Here is a 21670-nt window from a genome sequence, read left to right on the forward strand (position 1 = left end):
AATTGATCTATACCTTCATTACTTTGCTTTAATTTCCCAGCACTAAATTTCCTTTTCTTTAGATTGTATATGAATCTGGCAGTTAGGAAAGGAAAAGAGAAAAGAAACAAGTAGGTGAGTTAGAATTCATTGGTAATTTTTAAGAGAAATAGGAACAGTTGAAACTATCCAGACGAGGTGGTAATATTTGTCGTGGGGGAACAAGTAACATTAATCTAGAAGACGAGGGCAATTAACAAATGATAGCAATGGTGATTATGAGCACATATTTAGTTCAATTGCTAGAGAATTTGATAGTCTTGGCATGTAACCATATTTACTACGGATATCTGTGATCCAAGAAATTACCATAATATTGATAACAAGGAAAAGGACATAATAGTGGAGAATGCCATATAAGAGTAGTGTTGGAAGGATTAGAAGATACTCCTAGGATTTTAAAAATAATTGATGTGAAAATTAGTTTCGATGCACTTTAACTATTTATTATAATATGTAAGATATGTGTATATCATATTTGTTTAAACTTGTATTAAAAGGCCCCGGTTTCTAATTTCACCCCGGGCCCCTAAAACCTCAGAACCGCCCTGGCACCATGGTATGCAAGCGGCTACGGCCCCTGAACTGTTGTTGTTGTTCGATGAAGATGAATTTCAGCAACGCGAGCAAATCAACAAGCCAAAAAAACACTGGAAACGCATACCGAGAAGCACGTTAATCGTTTATAGACTATTGATTCTCAAGAAGTACGTCCTCACAGATCTAGACTACAACTCAAGACAAGGAAGCAACGTTAATCGTCTATAGACTCCATCAGAAGGCTTAAAATTATAGGATTCACAACTACAGTACCGGGGAAAGTACTACTATCTTCTAGAACCATCCCCATATTATCAGTGTTGAAGTTCATCTGGCTACGGGTGTCGGTCCACGAGCTGGTGACGGCACACACATGCGTAGCTGGATCGTAAGCACCCGCGGCGTGGTGACTAATGCTGTTGGCAAGGAGTTGAGGTTCTAGTCGAGTTTGTTTGAGATTATAAGCTTGGAAAACGTTCGCTTCACATGGAAACAAAACAGAACTGTTGATTTGTTAGACTTTTGAAGGGATCGGGTGCCTTTCTTACCAAATTTCATGTGTAATCCGTATATCCATAAATTTATCCATGTGTTGTGCACGTACCCAATGGACTAGTATTGTATCAGGGTACCGATTTTGTTAGGGGCAAGACATTTGGGGTCAATCTCGTGTAAATCTGGGAATGGAAAAACATGCACTGATGTTGTGATGCACACAAGCCACATTGATTCTACAACGGCAAAACCAACAACCTCTTGCGTATCGATTGCAAACAGAAGGACATGCACAAGAAGTAAAGTTTAGCAATCATAAAAACATGCACTGAACTCCACTACACCTTTGCACCACAAAATTCTAAGAACTATTCCCTCCATTCCATAATATAAGTCTTTTTAGAGATTTCACTAGAGAACTACATACGGATGTATATAGACATACTTTAGAATGTAGATTCATTCATTTTGCTCTGTATGTAGTCCCTTAGTGAAATCGTTTAAAAGACTTATATTTAGGAACGGAGGGAGTAGCAATTTTAAAAACATAACACGTTTCTTGAATTGACCATGAGTTATACCGTACATTCAGCTTCGAGGAATCAGGTACCATGGAAATGCATAATCAACAACGGACTCTAAAATCGGCTGGGTAATACTTCTTTCACCAACTCACATATATCACTACATTAAAAGATTAAAAATTATTTCTACAAATAAGTGACAGCCATGTACTTATCTTGTTCATTTAATTGTTAATATATATTTCTTACACTTCTGATTATATATTGCAAAATATTGATACTAAAAATATAAAATAAATGGTTTCGACCATCTAGCCAAGGGAAATTACACGGCTTTATGTACCGGCCACTAAGCCAGGATGGGGCATTTGTCTGGTTTTGCAGGGATTCAAAAGTGCCATCGTTTTGATGAAACGTTGACTCATTTACAATTCATCAAATTTCTAGTACTCAAATGTCCTATCTTTAGCAAATGTCATGCCAATATTTTTTGTGAAATTTACCTTTTAGTTACTTATTTTATACTTCTATATTGTAATTTTGGTAACACCTAAAGGTTTTCAATATCAACACAACAAATGGAGTGCCCCCACTGTTTTGACACCAGTGGTTTGTGTGCCGATGTTGGAGTGGATTATATTTGCTTCTACCTTACGCTTCCGGAGGTTTTCAACTGGATGACGGTTTGTTTGACGAATTATTGCAAATTTTTCCTTTGTTAGCATGTTTGTTGATTTTTTTTTGCTTAATAACCGTATTTTTTTTCTCATCCCCCACTTTGCAAGGGCTAATTTCCGAAAGAAGCTGGGTGTCACCATGGAGAAGGACACCATCACCACTGCCTTCTTGCAGACGAAACATGGATTCTATTTGAATGTTACAATCGAAAAGGAAGAAGATCAGATATGTTGTCCTGATTGAAGAGAATTTGCCAAAGCTTGCTCTATTAAGGTGGAGACGAAACTGCCACTAGTTCTTGGGCAAGAAATTCATCGTGACGTCTTGAGCAAGGAATTCATCATGACGTCTTGAACAAGAAATTGATCATGAGCATCTCACATGTTTTCGCACTAAGAGCAGACAGACGCATCCACACATGTACGTTGATAAAACATAGCTATAGGTATGTTACAAGTTACAACAGCAATAACTAAAGGCCATAATCATATATGGCGATGAAAGTGGATACCTGAGCGTTATAAATCACAAATCAAGTATTTTTATTTAATAAGAACAACTGAAATAGGGTCACAACAAACACTTAAGAATATCATAACATCAAATAAGTGACACAAATCACCTGAAAACTAGCGTGAATAATATCATACTTCACAAGCAGACGAACAGGAGTAGCGGTACGTTTGTAAAAGCATAGGAGACATAGACGGTATTGCAGTACATCATCTGCAGCAGGAACATGGTGGTTTTGCATATTGAGATACATTGATGCCTTAGCTCATTGAATCGAATAAAGCATGAGTCACTCCACAAGGATCAAGATGCATCTTCCTTCCGGTCGGTGACCTACACAACCTACATCAATAAACGACAACACATGAGAACATATTAAAGTAGTAACATTAGAAACGAGGAGGAAGAAAATAGTGGTCCTTTTTGGTAGGTTAGTGGCTAGGTTACGTACATACACTATTCCTGGCATGTGTACAGGTCATTCTCGGAAAGTATGCAGCCACCGCTCCCCTCGAATTGCAGAATGGCAAGGCAGCTCGAAGAAGTCGTTGGTGATTTCTTGGAAAGATAGACGTTGGAGAGGCATGAGGAACTCAATGACAGATGGGACCTCCGTCATGCTCCTGAGATTGACTAAGTATAATCTTTCTAGGATCACCATGGTACCATGTTGTATCTCTAGCTGATTCATATTAGGCAGGTCTATTAGTTCCAGAATCTTTAGTTTCGTAAACCACCCGAGGAGAAATGCCATCTGCTCTCCATTGTATGCTCTGGTGAGACGTAGGTGCGTCAAATTTAAGAGCCGAGAAAGGGATGGAGGGGGTCTTTTGTCAACTGTGACCAAGATAAAGACAATTCACACAAGTTATGTCCCCCAACAACTTGGACGAGAGGAGACTCCTCCAACACCCCTTCTGTTAGTCGTCCTCTCAATTTTAGCTTTTGCAGGCTTGGCCGGAGAACATTCAACAAGGCAACCTCGTTCTCATCATTTGCACTCACATACAAATTGGACAAATGTCGCATCTAAACAAGGGACTCATTGATGCATCTACAGTAGATTCCCTTCACATTCCATAACCTCAAACTTCTCACTTGTGTGAGCTCCCCTAGTTGTATAAGACACTTGTCCTGTGCTTCCAATGCTTGTAGCATTTGCAAATTTGTTAGATTCCCAAGACCAATGGGGATACGCATACCACTACGACATTGGAACTCTCTCCAAGCCAGATCAAATATTTTCTCAGCAAATAAGTGCCTCAGCCTTTTCAATTTCACAATACCTCCAGGCAACTCATGTATGTCACACCCAAAAAGGTCCAATGTCAACAAATTTGAAAGCCTTTCAATAGAGTTCGGGAGCATCTTCACTTTTGAGTGACAGAAAATCAAATGGCGCAGATTAAAAAGATCCCCAGTAGCATCCGGAATCTTCTCAATGGGCAGACAACTTAATTCTAGCACTGTCATATATCTTGATTTTGTGAATAGCAGAGGTATAGTAGATGATGACATGCTATATTGTCCAGTGTAATAACTGTGCGAAGTTGGCCTATAGCAGGAATTGACTGGTGTTTTTCCTGCTTTTGTTTGTGGAGTACCAATCGTCAAGTGCCCCCACATTTATCCTCATCTGTAACACCAAAACTGTTCTTCTCACACAAATCAACTGCCAAATCACGTAAGATGTCGTGCATTCTGAATCTCTTCATCCTACCAAATGTGTTCCTCTCAACAAGCGGCAACATGTTTCTGTCAATCAAGTCCTTCAGATAGCCTTCTGCCACTTCTTCTAATGTGCTCTCACCCTTCTCCTCGTTGAAACCCTGTGATGTCCATAACCGTACAAGTTGTTCTCTTTTGAAAGGATAGTCTTCCGGAAATAAACTGCAGTACAGGAAACAACTTTTCAAGTGCGTTGGAAGGTAGATGAAGGTCAGATACAAAACATTCCGTATGTGATCGAGTCTTGAATTATTATTTATCTCCCAGCTTAGTTCGTTATATATTCTTCTCCATTCTCCCATGGTTTGCTCACGCACACGCAAGAGGCTTCCAACTAACACAATAGCAAGAGGCAAGCCTTTGCACCTTTTAGCTATTTCCTCAGACAAAGGCTTCAAGTCTGCAGGACATGCATGATTTGTATCTCTTGGAAAGGCTTTCTTACAAAAGTGATCATATGACTTCTTTTCCGTTAAAGCTTCAAGTGTTCAGACATGTCCTTGAGAGGCCAATGAAGCAATATCGCCTCTCCTTGTTATGATTATCAATCTACTGCTCTTACCATTATGTATAAGCGTCCTAGACAAATCATCAAATGTTTCGGGCGTCCAAACATCATCTAAAATGATCATATACTTTTGTTGCTCCAATAACCTCTTGAGTGTCTCTTCAAGGGATGTGATGTCCATATCTACAGTTTTAGATAGAATGCTGACATTATCTTTAAAAAGTTCCTTGCTTATATTCCTCAAGATATTTTCTCTTGAATAACTTTGAGAGATAGAGACCCAGGCATGCCACTGGAATTTGTATCTCTCCTTCTTGTAGATATTTGCAGCTAAAGTTGTTTTACCAAGTCCTCCCATTCCAAGCAGCGCTATCACAGAGTGTTCCGAATCATCACCTGCCAACCACTGCTCAAGTTTTTCTTTGTTTTCACCCGCCCCCCAGATCTTCATTATCAAGGGAGCGTGCAATGATTGCTTGATCTTGGGCCCTCGTGACAATTTAATTCAAGTTGTTAGCATCCCCATTGTTGGTAACCCTCTTTGTCTCTGACAGGTGTGTGTTGGAAATATGCCCTAGAGGCAATAATAAATTAGTTATTATTATATTTCTTAGTTCCTGATAATCGTTTATTATCCATGCTATAATTGTATTGATTGGAAACACAGTGCATGTGTGGATACATAGACAAAACACTGTCCCTAGTAAGCCTCTAATTGACTAGCTCGTTGATCAAAGATGGTCAAGGTTTCCTGACCATAGGCAAGTGTTGTCACTTGATAACGGGATCACATCATTAGGAGAATCATGTGATGGACTAGACCCAAACTAATAGACGTAGTATGTTGATCGTGTCATTTTGTTGCTACTGTTTTCTGCGTGTCAAGTATTTGTTCCTAGGACCATGAGATCATATAACTCACTGACACCGGAGGAATGCTTTGTGTGTATCAAACGTCGCAACGTAACTGGGTGACTATAAAGATGCTCTACAGGTATCTCCGAAGGTGTTCGTTGAGTTAGTATGGATCGAGACTGGGTTTTGTCACTCCGTGTGACGGAGAGGTATCTCGGGGCCCACTCAGTAATACAACATCACACACAAGCCTTGCAAGCAATGTGACTTAGTGTAAGTTGCGGGATCTTGTATTACGGAACGAGTAAAGAGACTTGCCGGTAAACGAGATTGAAATAGGTATACGGATACTGACGATCGAATCTCGGGCAAGTAACATACCGAAGGACAAAGGGAATGACATACGGGATTATATGAATCCCTGGCACTGAGGTTCAAACGATAAGATCTTTGTAGAATATGTAGGATCCAATATGGGCATCCAGGTCCCGCTATTGGATATTGACCGAGGAGTCACTCGGGTCATGTCTACATAGTTCTCGAACCCGCAGGGTCTACACACTTAAGGTTCGACGTTGTTTTATGCGTATTTGAGTTATATGGTTGGTTACCTAATGTTGTTCGGAGTCCCGGATGAGATCATGGACGTCACGAGGGTTTCCGGAATGGTCCGGAAACGAAGATTGATATATAGGATGACCTCATTTGATTACCGGAAGGTTTTCGGAGTTACCGGGAATGTACCGGGAATGACGAATGGGTTCCGGGTGTTCACCGGGGGGGGGGGGGGGGGGCAGCCCACCCCGGGGAAGCCCATAGGCCTTGGGGGTGGCGCACCAGCCCTTGGTGGGCTGGTGGGACAGCCCAAGAAGGCCCTATGCGCCATAGATAGAAAATCAAAGAGAAAAAAAAGGGAGGTGGGAAAGAAGAGAAGGACTCCACCTTCCAATCCTAGTTGGACTAGGATTGGAGGAAGACTCCTCCTCCCTTGGTGGCGCAGCCCTTGGGGCTTCTTGAGCCTCAAGGCAAGCCTTCCCTCCCCTCCTCCTATATATATGGAGCTATTAGGGCTGATTTGAGACGACTTTGCCACGGCAGCCCGACCACATACCTCCACGGTTTTACCTCTAGATCGCGTTTCTGCGGAGCTCGGGCGAAGCCCTGCTGAGATTAGATCACCACCAACCTCCGGAGCACCGTCACGCTGCCGGAGAACGCATCTACCTCTCTGTCTCTCTTGCTGGATCAAGAAGGCCGAGATCATCGTCGAGCTGTACGTGTGCTGAACGCGGAGGTGCAGTCCGTTCGGCACTAGATCGGAGCGGATCGTGGGACGGATCGCGGGACGATTCGTGAGACGGTTCGCGGGGCGGATCGAGGGACGTGAGGACGTTCCACTACATCAACCGCGTTTCTTAACGCTTCTGCTATGCGATCTACAAGGGTACGTAGATCGGAAATCCCCTCTCGTAGATGGACATCACCATGATAGGTCTTCGTGCGCGTAGGAAATTTTTTGTTTCCCATGCTACGTTCCCCAACAGTGTGCAAGGTATTTCTCTATTTGCACCTTGGAAGCTAGCCGGTTCAAAGAAAGCAGAGATCTTGGTTTTCTGAACCCTTTCTTCAGGTAAAAGCAACACCCTATATCTTGTTCCCAACCAGCTAGAAACAAGTACTCATCCACCATGTCCTCCATCACATGTGCTACTTTTCGTACCTCCTCCAACCAACCCTCATAAACTTGATTGTTGTGGTTTCTAATGTCCATCTGACAGAGAACACCATGCATTATGTGAATCTCCCTGGTAACACGGCCCATGCTTCCTTGTAGCTCTATTAGTTGTGTCCCGTACTTTGCAAACTATGCACTAGCCTCGTCAGCCGCTCCATTTAACAAGGCAATTCCTATCTTTTTAATGGCTAGAAGAATAACAATGTCCGTCATTACTTTCAGAGAACTACAAATGTCCTTGGGGATGGAGTGGTTGTATATTCTCTCAGAATACCATTTGAATGGCCACTGTAAAATGAAGAAGTAATGTATTAATAAAATTCAATGCCTCCAGCTTAGAGCAAACACTTCAAAAAAAACCCGGCCACAATGGAAAAGTGTAACACGCAGAATATTTCAAAGTAATCATGCTAAACTCTTATTTCATAATGTTAACCTATCTAATTCTAACCCACATAATTAAACAAAACCGACATTAGGGCCGGCAGATCCATGAGAATTTGAAAACACTTGGGATTGTCCTACTGTCAACTGCAGCAAACTTAATTATTAACTTGCAAGAACAAAAGTTAACTGGCAAACTTAATAAGTGATACGTGCATGCTCGGCTCTTGTATAGGGATATCTCACTTAAATGCCCCAGAGTTTGAAATTTGAACCAAGTAAAACAAACAGGGAACCAATCTGATGTACCTGCTAGGTCGACTGTAAGTCAGTAAATAATCTACATTCAGAAAGTTGGCTAGTATGATCATTCCGGGTAAGTTAGTTCCCTATTTTCCTCACTGGCTATCTAATAACATCTCAGAGAAACAAATAACTAGAGTTGGTAATTAAGCTGCAAGAAATAATAAGTGTGGTTTTTGTTTGAATTGAAGGAGATTGTTCCGAACACAACGTAAGATAACCAGAAAACTAGGGAAGGCCATGCACCTACCATGCAATAACTTAGACCTGGTTGATTTTGGTAACCACCATGTGCATTTTTGAGTCTGAAACCATCATAGCTATCTTACAAGAAGAGACTTCATAGCTTGGCTTAATCCTTGAGATCCTTAATCCTCATGGAGCCACGGGTATTACTCCAGAGTGTACTAGCTTGTTGCTGATGAGAAGTAGCTTGATTTAAACTTCAACTTGAGATGTCCTTGTTGTTCCCTCTTTTTTAACAGAACCAAAGAACAACAACCTACTGGCCAATAACGACAAGCAAAACTATTTATTCTTGCATCAACCTGGTTAGGGTGAAATTCTAGTAGTACAACTTGGGATATTTACAGGAGAACTAGGGATAAAACCAACTTAAGGGTAACACACCTGGGTTGTAGTCGATGTAGATCCAGCCAGATTTGGGGAATGCTAGTCTCATTGTTGAAGTCAACAAGAACCCGATGAAGCTCTGGCAATCCTCATGCCATTTAGACTTGCATAGACACCTTCTTGTTGGTTAGCATCACTCTCGCTTATCTTACCAACCCAATAATTGCTCTTACCAACCATAGAGATTTGTTAATCTCTAAACTACGGAGAACAACACAAGTAGCAACTCAAACAATGCAGCATATAGCATCTTTAATATAAAATGTCACCATCTTGTTATCATAATATAACTGTCACCACTCACCACTCACCGACTGAAATTATTGTCAAATATACAACTTGTGTTCCTTGCCATTATTTATTTATGATCATTGGTGCTGCCAGCCTAGCAAGAATGGTTAACGTGTCAAGCTTACAGGTCTCCAGCGGAGCGGGTCTACGGCGGAACTTCCGGGAATCGGGGGAGCGGCGACGAGCAGCTGGGTGCTGGCGGCGTCGTTGCCAGCCTGTTGCAGCATGTCCGGTAGAGCTTAGCAGGCCCGTTTCAGGCTCGGCTAGGCCAGGGGTTGCCTGATATGCCCTGCTACCGTGTCCGGTAAGTGGTGGTGGTGGAGGCGTGGGTGTCCCGCATGTCTGCGGTGGTGGTGGATCTCCTGGCGCTCGGTTTCGGTGTTGTTGCTCCATCGTTTGGAGCAGCTCTGCGGTTTCCTTGGCCTCATGTTGTGTTCGCAATGAGACTGCATGGATGGTGGCGTAACCGGGTTGGCGCATGGGGTTAGACGGTGGTTTGGTTGGTCGGCTCCGGTTGGGCGGTGGGGTCTGGAATGCGGGAGAAATCCTTGCCGGTTCATCCGGCTCCGATGCGGTGACACCGGCGGGTGCCACCATTCCTTCCTGGAGGGTGTAGGTGGTAGCCATCCCCTACCTCCTTCCACGTGCCGGGGGAAACCCTAGGATTCGTCCGGACAACAGCGTTGTCAACGTCGCATCTCTTCTTGGAGGTGCTGCTTGGCACGCGGCGGATCGGAGCCTCGGCTTGTGGTGGTTTGTCTCCGAAAGGCGCAACGGTGGCGGATCATCCGTTCTTTGTCGAGCTAACGTTGTTGGCATTTTTTTCTTTTTCGTTTTTTTGGGCTTGATGTGTTGTTCACCCCAGCAATGATTTCTGTACGGTGTTGGTTGCTTTGTATATAAAGCGGAGGGAAACCCTTTTTCGCTAACATGTCAAGCTTACAAAATAAGCAACTCAAGATAACGAATTTCATTCATCGTTGAGGGTCAAGGATCATTAATAATTACTATAATATGAGTTTTTGCTCTCTCTTGAAAGTGTTGCCACTGAATGTATTTCACCACAGTAGATAAATGAGAGGAATAACAGGGAAGAGTTTCAAGATTTTCCTTATTTTTACAGAATGACATGAATGCATCTATAAATTAATTAATTATATGTGTGCTATGTATATGCCGATCATCAATCATATATTATTATTAATTATTAATAAATAGAAGGAGATTAAATAAGCAGACCAGCCACTAGGGCTGATTTACGTTGAGCACGTTGCCGGTCAGGCATTGCAGGAGGGTCAGGGCGGAGCTGGGCCCCGGGCACCCAGGGCCCAGGCCCGGGGCGTGGAAAATATAGTTTTTTTCTTCAGGCCCGGGGTGTAGCGCTGTCAAAAAAAGAAGGTCCAAAGCCTGATGGGCTGGATCACCTGAAACACACGCATGCACGCACCAGGACCTCCCCACGACGCTCGATCTAACTTGTACTTAGGGACAGGAGAAGTCAGCGTTCGTGCCGCCGCGGACGATCTAACGTGCTCGATCTAAGAATTCTGGCCGCCGCCTCTACTGGCCGCCTTTTGCCGCCGTGGCACCGTCCCCGACTACCTCCGCCCTCCCACTTTCCCGTCGCTCCAGGCTACCGCCGTCGTGTGCGTCGTTTATCCGGGCAGCGCGCCATCCCCAGCTGGCTGTTTGACTGCTACAAGTTGGTATTTTCCTTTGTTGTTTTTCCGGTTTTCCCTGATGCGTTGCATTTGTATCATGTTGTACAATGTCAATGTCAATGTGACCTCCGGGTTACTGTGTACCAGTGTGTAAACTACTCCAAACTAAACTTTAACTAAAACTGTGTGTGCGTGTGTCTCCCAGTCATATATCTAGGTTGTTATTGAACTCAAATCGATGTAATTGCCAATTTCATTCATACTGTAGAAAAAGAAGATGAAAATATTATTTTTCACCTGTGTCCGCAACAGGGGTGTATATACCAATCATTTCAAATGGAGGGAATCAAACGGCTGAGGTGACTGAATCAATACAACAAATTGAAACAACAATAGAAATGATTGGTTTAATTTTTACATTTTTATATGTCTTGCAAACGGCGTTTACCTCATCGAAGTGGTAAGTTTTTAGATTTGTATCAATGATAATTGTTTCACTTGATGTTTATGTTTTTTATGAAATTATATATGTTTAATGCCTTGAAGGTGTTGATTCTTCTACCGTTGATCAAGTTATGGGAGGCACCGATGAAGTAATCAACATATTTGGTATTTTTTATTTCTATATCACTATTTTTTGACATGTTTTATCTATTTTCTTAGATCATTTAACATCAGGTTTTATTTGTAGATTTATTGAGAAATTGAACTTTATTTTGTATGCTTCCACATCAGGTATTTTTTTTAAATGGTATGCGATATAGCTTTAAGTGCCAATGTTTTTCCATGTTATCTAGAAAAAATTGGACCCAGGATTTGCTTCATTCCTGGCTCCGCCACTGAGGAGGGTGATGGTACTGGTATTGTGCGGGAACAATTTAAGCCGCAAATCTACCGCACACGGAGTCGAGGGTGACACCATCAACATGAAGCTTCGACAGATGGTGCCAAATCCTTTGCCTCTGTACTCGTACAGGCACATTATCAGGTCATGAACTCATCGGGGTTCTTATTATGCAGCCAATAATGATGACAGGAGAAGCTTGATACACATGCATAGTTAAAACTCACATAGCAACATTTCTTCCTCCGATCCCAAAAGCAAAGGCCCAGCGTCAACCCCCCCCCCCCCCCTCCCCAGCGGGCGATTCGTGCGCACACCCTAGGCCGCCGCCAGCCCACCTTCCTCCTCCGCCCCTCCTCCCTTGCCGCAGCCGGCAAGCTCCACGGGGAAAAGCCTGTTTGGTGTCGGCGGCGGCAGGCCCTCCCTTCCCCGCTTGTTCGGCTTGCTGGGCGGGGGTAGTCTCGCCAGGTGGTGACGCGGGCAGCCGTGAGGGGCGGCCGGTAGCTGGCTCGCGCTGGCCGGCGCGCCAGTCAAGCGCGGTGACGCGCGTGCACGCCCGAGGCGCGAGTTGGGTGATGGATCCGCGGGTCCGGGAGTCGTTGCTGCGTCTGTGGCAGATAGACTGCGCGGCTGGATCGGCGAGCAGAGGCCAGCCAGGTGAGCGCATGCGTGCGTGCGCGTGCTTGGTCCGCCAGGCGCAGGAGGAGTCTCGGTGTAGTTGTGCTGCTACGTGCGGGGCAGGGACGGTTGCCAGATCCAGGAAGGCGAAGGTGCATGGTGCTCAGGCATCGCTCCCCTGGATCTGTGGCCTACCGGTTGCGGAGGCGCACTGACGTTGTCCCCAGTGCGGATCTGCTGGGTGGCGGCCTGATGACTCCGACGGACTGGCCGGTGGCTTGGACCAGTAGCCCTGCGAGTGGACGGCCGGTCTTGTGCTGCATCTGGTGGAAGGACCCGGTCTGATGGTGGTTCGGGAGGCATGACGCTGCTGCGGGTGTGGAGGTCGTGATGGCGATGGCTGGAGGGAGACGAATGACGTCGGTGCGGTGGTTGCATCCTTCGTCGGGAGATGAATGGACCGCGGGCGTTGCATCCTCGAGGAGACAAATGGCGTCGTGCTTGGTCACATCCTTCTGATGGGAGACGAATGGCGCCGCCGAGGTTGCATCCTCCGTCAAGTGGGGGACGTGGATGCAAGGTTTTGGGAGCGCATCGAGTTTGCTGGGAGGCTCCGACAACGGCTGGATGCGGGGTGCAGGATCCGATCTGGTCTCTGTAGGCCTGTCGTTGGAAGGCTTGCTGGTCACCCTGGGCGTTTGGGTACCCGAACCCGTTACCCGAACCCGAACAGAACCGAATTACCCGAATTGTCCGGTAATTCGGGTATCGGGTAAGGGTTCGGTTCTCATTTCTTGACTATTCAATTTTCAGGTTAAGGTTCGGGTTCTAGTGTGAAAAACCCGAAATACCTATACTATCCACATTATTCATACTGTCCAAAATTTTCATTCTATTATTACACTAACTTGTTACCCATACTAACTAATATACCCATATTATCAAAAATACCCATAATATCCGAGTTATTCATATCAAAAGTTGATGTATTCTCCGAATATTTTGGGTACCCGAATTACCCGAACCAAAATTTTGGGTAATTTGGGTTCGGGTATTTTTTTGACAGAAATAATTTTGGTTCCCATTTTCGAATACCCGAATTACCCATAAACCGAACTACATGAACCGAAATACCCGAATTCCCAGGCTAACTTGTTGTTGGCCTAGCACAGCGGTGGCGTGCTTGCTTTGTGGGGGGTGCACGGTCCAATGGAGGTACGGGTTGTCCTCAACCTGCTGCACGTGAGTGGCTGCTCGTGTGAAAGCCTGGCCGATGGTGATCGGCTGACGGCGACGGCGCGTACGGGCATGGCTATCCTCCTTGAAGGCGTCGTTGGGAACATTACAACCATTTCTTCTGGATCAAGTTCTTCGGGTAAAAGCCCAGATCGTGTTGAAGGGTCGGGCGGTGGTGTCGTCTTCAACGTCGTTCCCTTCTTTAGGGCACCGCCTTGAAGGCTTTGATCCCTTTAGTGCTTACTATGACTGGACGTGCACGGTGGTTGATGTGCTAATGATGACGATGTTGAGGAATATCGGAGGCGTGGCCTTGGTCCTGGTAGCCGGCTCTTTTTCTCCGACATGTCCTGCGTGTGCCTCGATTGTCTGTTGCTGTCAAGTTGAAGCCACAGTGGGGGGCCGGTGGTATACGATGACGCGTGACAGGCGGTTCGTTCGGTGACACGTCGGGACACCAACATCGCCTTGTTCCACCGTAGCTCACCGTTTGAGCCGGAGCTGCGCTGCCTAGTTTGGTTTGTGTGGAGTGTCGGGGTGCAGCTATTAGGGCTGCTTTTTTCTTTCCTTTGATCTTCGGATCTTTGGTCCTAGGTCCTTCATCATCTTGTTGTTTTCCGTTGTTTCCTACTATTATCAATGAACGCCAGCGATGCTGGATCTTTCAAAAAAAATGATGACAAACTCTACAAAAGCGCATATCAAATCGGTTGAATTGCCAACTGAAACTGAGCACCCTCTCGTTTGCCTGGACTTTTTCTGCTCCAGTTATTGCCATTCTTCCTCTGTCAAAAGTCTGTTACATCTAAGCTGGGAGGAGCAGTTGGATTCCAAAGGTGTGGCAGCCAGGGACAAACAATGCCACCTTAGCTAACACTAGTACCAAACCTAAATGCAGGCAGGGACCATAAATCTGTAGAGGTAGCTAGTTTAGTTAGAGCAACAGAGGGAGGCAATTATAGGCCATGAGGCACAACCTTGCAACATATGGGCAGTGCCACTACTAACTGCTAGCAGTCTGTTTTTGTTTTGAGAAAACAAAAAAATTGCTAGCAATCTGAATTCGGCACTGGAAGCAGGATCAAATAAAAAACATAAAGTAAACGTTCCCCCTTGGCCAACAGGTCAAGATAACAATGTTCCGTAGGATGATAAATCAATGTCGAACTCGTTGATACAGGGGCTAAGCTCGGTCCAGATTTAGTATCATTAACAGGGGTTTAACTTCTCACCCTTCTCCATAAAATTAGGTCATACGAGCAGATCAATCAACCAAGAAAAGTAACAAGTCAGACGTGGAGTGCCCTTATTGTAGGTAGAAGGCAAAGGTAAAAGGAAACACAAAACTGGACAGCGAATGCAACGCAGATAAGTTGATCGTTCTGCCAGTTAAACCATTTCAATCAAGGACACATACTGAATACCTTGTCGGTACCAGAATGAGCGGCGTCTTCTTTCGAAAAGTCAGCGCCCCTGCCTCCTCCATGTTGACATCCTCACTCCTCACTCCATCAGGGAGCTCCCAGTTGAAGCAGTAGAGCATGTTGGCCAAGATGAACTCGATGTTTGCCACGCCCATGGCCAATCCCGGGCAGATCCGTCGTCCCGAACCAAACGGCAGAAGCTCGAAATGTGCGCCATTGAAGTCAACATCCTTGTCCTCAAACCTTTCCGGACGAAATTCCTCCGGATCATCATTCCACGCGATGGGGTCCCTACAGATAGCCCATGCGTTCACGATGATCTTTGTCTTTGCTGGGATGTCGTATCCTGCGACCTGAATCTGCCGTGTGGTCTCCCTCGGGACGAGCAACGTCGCCGGGGGATGCAGCCGCAGGGTCTCCTTCACCACCATCTTCAGGTACTTCAGCTTGGGCATGTCGTCGTGCTGCAGGAGCTCTGTCTTTCCTCCAACGGCCCTAATTTCGTCTTGTACCTTGCCGAGCAACCTTGGCTGCCGAATTAGCTCGGCCATTGCCCAGTTTATAGTCACTGAGCTAGTGTGATTGCCACCGATGAAAGTGTTCTGAAACATTACCAGTTTGCAAGTGATGAACTAACTATTTCCTTCATTCCCTTATACAAAACCACAAACTCAAAATACATGTAAAAATATAAAATGTAATGATTTTTTTGCAAGCCAACTTTTTTTGTTAACCAAAATCATTATGATGCCGCATACAAGAAAGGAATGAAGAAAATAGAGAAGTTGGTAATAGGAGAAAACATCATTAGTTTTTGCTTCAATTACTTTTGATGACCATATATAGATGCAATTTTTTTTTCATAGCGACCTTGTATAAGGGCAGCAGAGGGAGTATATATTTAACAAACATTTTGGTACATTCCATTCAAGTATATGTAATGATGATTGATGAGGTTAATTAATTACCATGAGGATGGCCTTGGCATGTTCCCTTGTGAAGCTGTTGGTGCCTCCAGCAGAATTTTTCCAAAGGTCCACAAGCTCTTGCACGAGTACAGACGCAGACTTCTCACCGGGCTGCCTTCCGCGTCTGGGATAGTCGTCGACGCACTGGTCGATGACTTGTTCAAAGAATGCATCAAGCTTTTTGAAGATCCTCTCTCGGCGAAACTTGATGCCGGTAACTTTGTCGAGGAAGCGACCAACGCTGTTGGGGAAGAAGTCCTCGGCAGAGAAGCCGCTCAGCAGGTCCATGGTCTCATTCAGCACGGGGACAAACTGCCCCTTGAACTGCTCCGCCGCGTAGTTTTCCCCAAAGGCGAAAGAGCCGATGATCCCGTCCAGCGTGGCAAATATATGGTCGGCAACCGCCACGGGCTTTCCACCATTATTGGTGAGGTTCTTCACAAGATTTCCCATCTAATCATGGACAAGTATAATCCAGAAACTCAATGTCATCTATCAAGCTAGGTTTATGGAAAAAAAGATATGAAACATTTTTCACTGGTTCAGTTCTATATGTAGAAAGTCTCATAATCTATGCTACAAAAGATAAGATATTGTGAATACAGACTTATGAATATGCATCCCTTGGTTGTTGGGGACTTCTCATTCATTGAGTTGCACAAATATATACAGACAAAATTCTTCAGATGTTGTTACTCTATGGACAGAGCAATCACAGCCAGCGTTTTGGTTACCGGGCGGTAAATTCGGATACCGCCCGGTATTCGCGTTTCTCGCTACCCCACAAGAAAGCTGCCTACCGAGCAAAAAAAATTGAAATTTTTGAAAATTTTGAATTTGAATGAGGAGAGTATGGTTAAGAATGGTAGAAAATCAACTAAAGCATATAAGTGGCGGTGCTCTGCTGGTAAGTATGATCTTGCGCAGCCCGTAGGTTGCAAGTTCAAAATCTCTCGCTTGTTTATTCTTTTTTGCTTAACTAACTCTTCAATAAAAATTTAAAAACAGACTAGGAGAATCGAACCTACGACCTCATACAGGTTGTGGAAGGAGGTGCAGAAGCAGCCACTGCGCCAACATCTTGTTTTTGTACTACTTGAGCTCCGCACTAATATATTCCTAACCCAAAAAAGTTTGAATTCAAATTTAGTTTAAAAAATTCGAGCGGTATTTCCTCGAAATTTTACGGTAACTGCGTTTCTCGCCCACCTTCGGTATTTTCTTGGGATTCGGTAGCCAAAACAGAGATCACAGCCATTCCCTACGGTAGATAAAAAGTTACCTTCTACTATTATTTTCTTCATTTTTAAATTGGTTTTCCTTTATTCCCTTTTTCGTTGTGTAGGATTACGGGATTCTTGTTAGAGTCAAATACATACGCCCTCCGTCTACGTGCATAGGGCATCTAAGAACAGGCACTGGTATTTAGGCCATAGTTTTAAATAGCCCGCTATAGCTCCGCTATAGCCTTTTCAGCAGGGTGCCGCTAAATGGTATCATGTACAAATATGTCGCTATAGCCCGCTATAGCTGATTTAGAGGCTTGCCATTATTTGCCGTAGCCTGCTATTTAAAACATTGATTTAGGCGCGTAGAGATTGGGCGAGATGGGCGCAGGGATTAACAGTTATAGAAGGCCAATAACACGAATCGAGGTAAAATGGATGAGGTTTGCCTTGTACTAGCAACCGATGACATTAGGCTGGTTGTAATGGGAGTATCATAGCTACTCCCTCCGTCACGGTTTAGAATGTACAGTAACTCTCACAATTACTAAATGAGGAGTGCATGCAGCCTAGTAGTACTCATAATTAACTAAGCAGTACTCTTTTACTCCTAAATGAGGAGTATTTTGGAAATGCATGTATTAGAGACTTTAATTGCTAAACTATTACTACTAGAGACTTTAATTGCTAAACTATTACTACTCCCTCCGTCTCGGTTTATAAGTCATCTTAGGTTGTGCACCGCAACCAAGACGGAGAGGAAAACAAGGGAAATTAATGTTAAGTTGTTAATTAATACCATTGCATGCAATGAATTGACCAATGCATGTCGTGCTAGTTAGTCTTAAGTCATTAAAAACATAAACGTCCCACGTCTCTTATTGGTTGATTCCTTTATTCAAGTAAAAAAAACAAGAAACGATGTGAAAGTTAATGCATCGTGCCTTAGTGTTTTGGGATTATTTAGTTTTCGTAAGATGACTTATAAACCGAAACGGAGGGAGTACTAAATGAGGAGTAAGCAACTATGCATTAGAGACTTTAATTGCTAAATTATTTAATGTATTTAGCACCTCATCTTAGCAACAATGCATTGGAAGTGGTCTAATGCATAGGTGCTTAGCTTTTTGTTGCTATGTTTGTTTTTTCATTTAATTGGTTGCAGACTGAGAATACTCCCTCCGTCACGGTTTAGAAGGCACGCTTGAAAAATCTCTGGAACCAAGGTAGTCGCCGATTGGTTGTGAGATGTAGCAGGTGTAGATGCTAATGCGCGTAATCAACTGAGAAAATACTAGTACTAATGTGTGAGGAGCAAATTGGAAGGGCGCATGCATGAGTAGTACTAGTACTAATAAATAAGAGTAATTGCTTTCGCGCCTTAAACCTTGTCTATTTTGGAAACGCACGCAAGTTTAACTGTGCCTTCTAAACCGTGACAGAGGGAGTAATGTTTTCACGTAGGTACATGTGCTTAGGGGGTGTTTGTTTCTAGGGATTTTTTGATGTAGGGACTAAAAAAAGTCCCTTTTAGTCCCATGTAAAACAAACAGGAAGGACTTTTAGGGACTAAAAGGGGTATTGGGGACTAAAGGAAGAAGTCCCTATGGAAGGGTCTTTTTGGGACTTTTTTGGATTTTTTCCAACAACGTCCCTACTTTTAGCATGTCATTTAATAACTTCTAGTATATTACTAGGGTTAACATTGTCTTTTTGCATGTCATTTAATGACCTTTAGTCCCTGTTTAATCCATAAAAACAAACGGATAGGGACTAGAGACTTTTTTGTTGAGACTAAAAAAAGTCCTGAGACTTATGAAACAAACAGGGCCTTAGCATCGCTTTTTTTCTGGACTCATCAAATTACTCTAGATATTATGCCTACTTGGCAACCTTAGCATCCTTGACTTTTCATAAGCACCGTGTTCAATGCAGCGCATATCGGTGGGGTAAATTAGTGACTTTAAGATTGATGAATAACACGCAATCAATGATATCAATGAACATGACTTTTATTTAGATTAATGGGGAAGAATATGCTTCATGTTGGACGTAATAGTGGCTTCATGACTGTTTTATTATTTTATTAATCTAAAAGTTACGTACCAATCCAATCATGTGCGTATAAAATTTAATAGTTGGAGGCCCATCCTTGTCACCGAGATAAAAATAACAAGAAAGTCATGTTTTATCCTAACAGAAAGTTTGTATATAATCCTAGAAAACTTGCAAACAAAAGAATCATAATTGCGTTTGTTTGTTAGGGCATGTATAATGAAGCTATCTTACGTAGGTCACATAAAATAAATGATAAGGTGGAGGAAGAAGAACTCACAAAAAAAGATTTGCCTAACTTTACTTAAGAGAAGATAAGAGATGATCCATTATAGAAATATATTTTTATTATCTCTAAATTACATGCAATACTTAAAAGAAAACTATTTTATCAACCATTGTATATGTTCTAGCACTAATTAAGTTTAGGCCGGCCGCTGGGTCATCTTTCTGTATACGTAAGGAAAACTCTACTCAAATTTGAACCACTACTAATAATGCAGTTCAGATCTAAATATAACACATATGCCGTAATTTTCTGGAAATTTGGTTGGTGATTCAGAAATATTACCTGGGTATCACGAGCGTAGCAAGCGGCCTGCACGCGGCGGCGGCTAAGCAGCTCGATGATGAAAAGTTTGCGCATGTCGCGGACGTAGTCACTGTATGGGGAGAAGGCGACGTCCTTGTAGCCGTACGACAGCAGCCGCGGCCCGGCGGAGGGAGGCCGGCTGCAGCAGTCCGCATCATGCGTCTTCAGAGCCTCCCGCGCGGCCTCCGGCGAGGACAGCACCACCGTCGGAACTGTGCCCATGCGCAGCATCATGACCGGCCCGTGCCGCTTTGCGAGCGTCGTCAGGCTCCGGTGGGGCAACGGGCCGATCTGATGGAGGTTGCCGACGAGGGGCAGCTTCCAGGGCCCTGGTGGCAGCCTGATGCCACCGGGTCTGTTCCATCTCCGGTGTAGGAAGACGAGGGCGATGAGTGGGAGAATGAACGACAGAAGAAGCTGCCACTGCTGGGGTAGGAGCTCTAGAAGCTGAGAAGTGCGCCCCATTGTATTGTGTGTGGTGCTGCTTTGGCTGGGCCTTAGGGAGTTTAAGTAGGGCTAGTAGGTACAATGACGGGCCCCATTGTCCAGGATTTGTACCCAAAAATTGAAAAAAACTAGACGACGCCCCGCGTTGCGGCGTGAACCTTGTTAAAAAAAGTATGGATAAGTGGTAGAAGACTAAAATTAATGCAAAAACAAATATGAAAATTTCTTACATGACTTAATTTCCTGGGAAAAATTAATGATTGAGGTGGTATGTTTTGCATGAAGAGATTAATGGAAAAAGTAACTTATGACTTCATGCATGACTTGATGATGTGGCATTGTTGCATGGAGAGGAAAATTAGCTAGTGGGTTGTAGCTGTTTAAGAATAAAGGATAACAAGTAAAACATAAATAAGAAGAAAAAGAAATGTTTACGGCACGAAACCCCTACTCACCTTCCTTTGAATCCCCTTCCTCCCCGGAGTTACTCCGGCTAATCGCAGCGGCGCTTGAAGGATCGAGCAGGCGGGGATTAATGTGGGCACCCACAGAGGAGTGGCAGCGGCGCCGGCACGGGCTCGGGCAGCGCTTGGGAGCCGATCGGCCGGATGGCGATGTCGAGGGCGTGCGTGGGTCGCCAACGAAAATGGACAGCCTGACAGCGTCACGATGAAGGAGGGCGGCGCGGCACTGCTCTATTTCTTCACGAAAATGGTGGTCAATTGGGAAGGAGAAAAAGGAAGCGGTTATATATGCCAGGGAACTTTAGTCCCGGTTGGTGATACGAAGCGGGATTAAAGGGTCCTTAATTAGTCAAGGCTCTAGCCACCAGCCGGGACTAAAGGTGGGGCACCTGGCACATCGGCACGCACCTTTAATCCCGGTTGGAGCCACCAACCGGGACTAAAGGTCTCCTTTTCGACGGCTCAAATTCCGCATTGGAAGGGACCTTTAGTGCTGGTTGGTTGCTGCAACCGGGACTAAAGGTCTATTTTCTCTTTTTTTGGTTTGTTTTGTTTTTCTAAACATGACAGTTTCTATTTTTAGATTTGGAATAATTGTTAGGCTATTTATAGTTTTTGAATGAATCTTTTGCTTTAGGTCAAAAAAAATACAAACTTTCTATTAGTGCGAGTGGTTTTAAAATTTACATAGTTTAAATTTAATTTTTTTTCAAATTTGTGTGAATCACTAGTTTGTGAATAACTTTACTTTAAAAATAGATTTTGAGTGATTCTTTTTCCTGATATTTAATATTATTATGTTTTGTAATTATATTAAAAAAATAGGTTATTTTAAAATTGAAATGTCTTTGTAACACATGTGTTTTCGTCCGAGATTGTCCAGTTTGTACACAAAGTGCATCCGGTTTT

At 43.9% G+C, this 21670-nt stretch overlaps 1 protein-coding gene and 1 pseudogene across 1 annotated transcript; both read right to left on the reverse strand.

Moving 5' to 3' along the window:
• Nucleotides 1-4399: 4399 nt before the first annotated feature.
• Nucleotides 4400-9109, reverse strand: LOC123408007 (annotated as a pseudogene).
• A 5554-nt stretch (nucleotides 9110-14663) lies between these two features.
• On the reverse strand, nucleotides 14664-20318 carry LOC123409646 (4-hydroxyphenylacetaldehyde oxime monooxygenase-like). Its single transcript, XM_045102502.1, has 3 exons — nucleotides 19830-20318; nucleotides 15978-16430; nucleotides 14664-15611 (listed from the first exon to the last, which is right to left on the reverse strand). Exons 1-3 carry the CDS (start codon nucleotides 20313-20315, stop codon nucleotides 14985-14987), a joined length of 1566 nt encoding a protein of 521 aa, XP_044958437.1. The 5' UTR covers nucleotides 20316-20318; the 3' UTR covers nucleotides 14664-14984.
• Nucleotides 20319-21670: the final 1352 nt, after the last annotated feature.

The sequence above is a fragment of the Hordeum vulgare genome, chromosome 7H, assembly GCF_904849725.1.
Source record: "Hordeum vulgare subsp. vulgare chromosome 7H, MorexV3_pseudomolecules_assembly, whole genome shotgun sequence".
In the NCBI taxonomy this organism is placed as follows: domain Eukaryota; kingdom Viridiplantae; phylum Streptophyta; class Magnoliopsida; order Poales; family Poaceae; genus Hordeum; species Hordeum vulgare.

Coding starts and splice junctions, on each gene's coding strand:
- LOC123409646 (XM_045102502.1), bottom strand. CDS start 20,315: ATGGGGCGCACTTCTCAGCTTCTAGAGCTCCTACCCCAGCAGTGGCAG. Junction 16,431..19,829: donor GCTACGCTCGTGATACCCAG/GTAATATTTCTG, acceptor GTCCATGATTAG/ATGGGAAATCTTGTGAAGAA. Junction 15,612..15,977: donor ATGCCAAGGCCATCCTCATG/GTAATTAATTAA, acceptor GTAATGTTTCAG/AACACTTTCATCGGTGGCAA.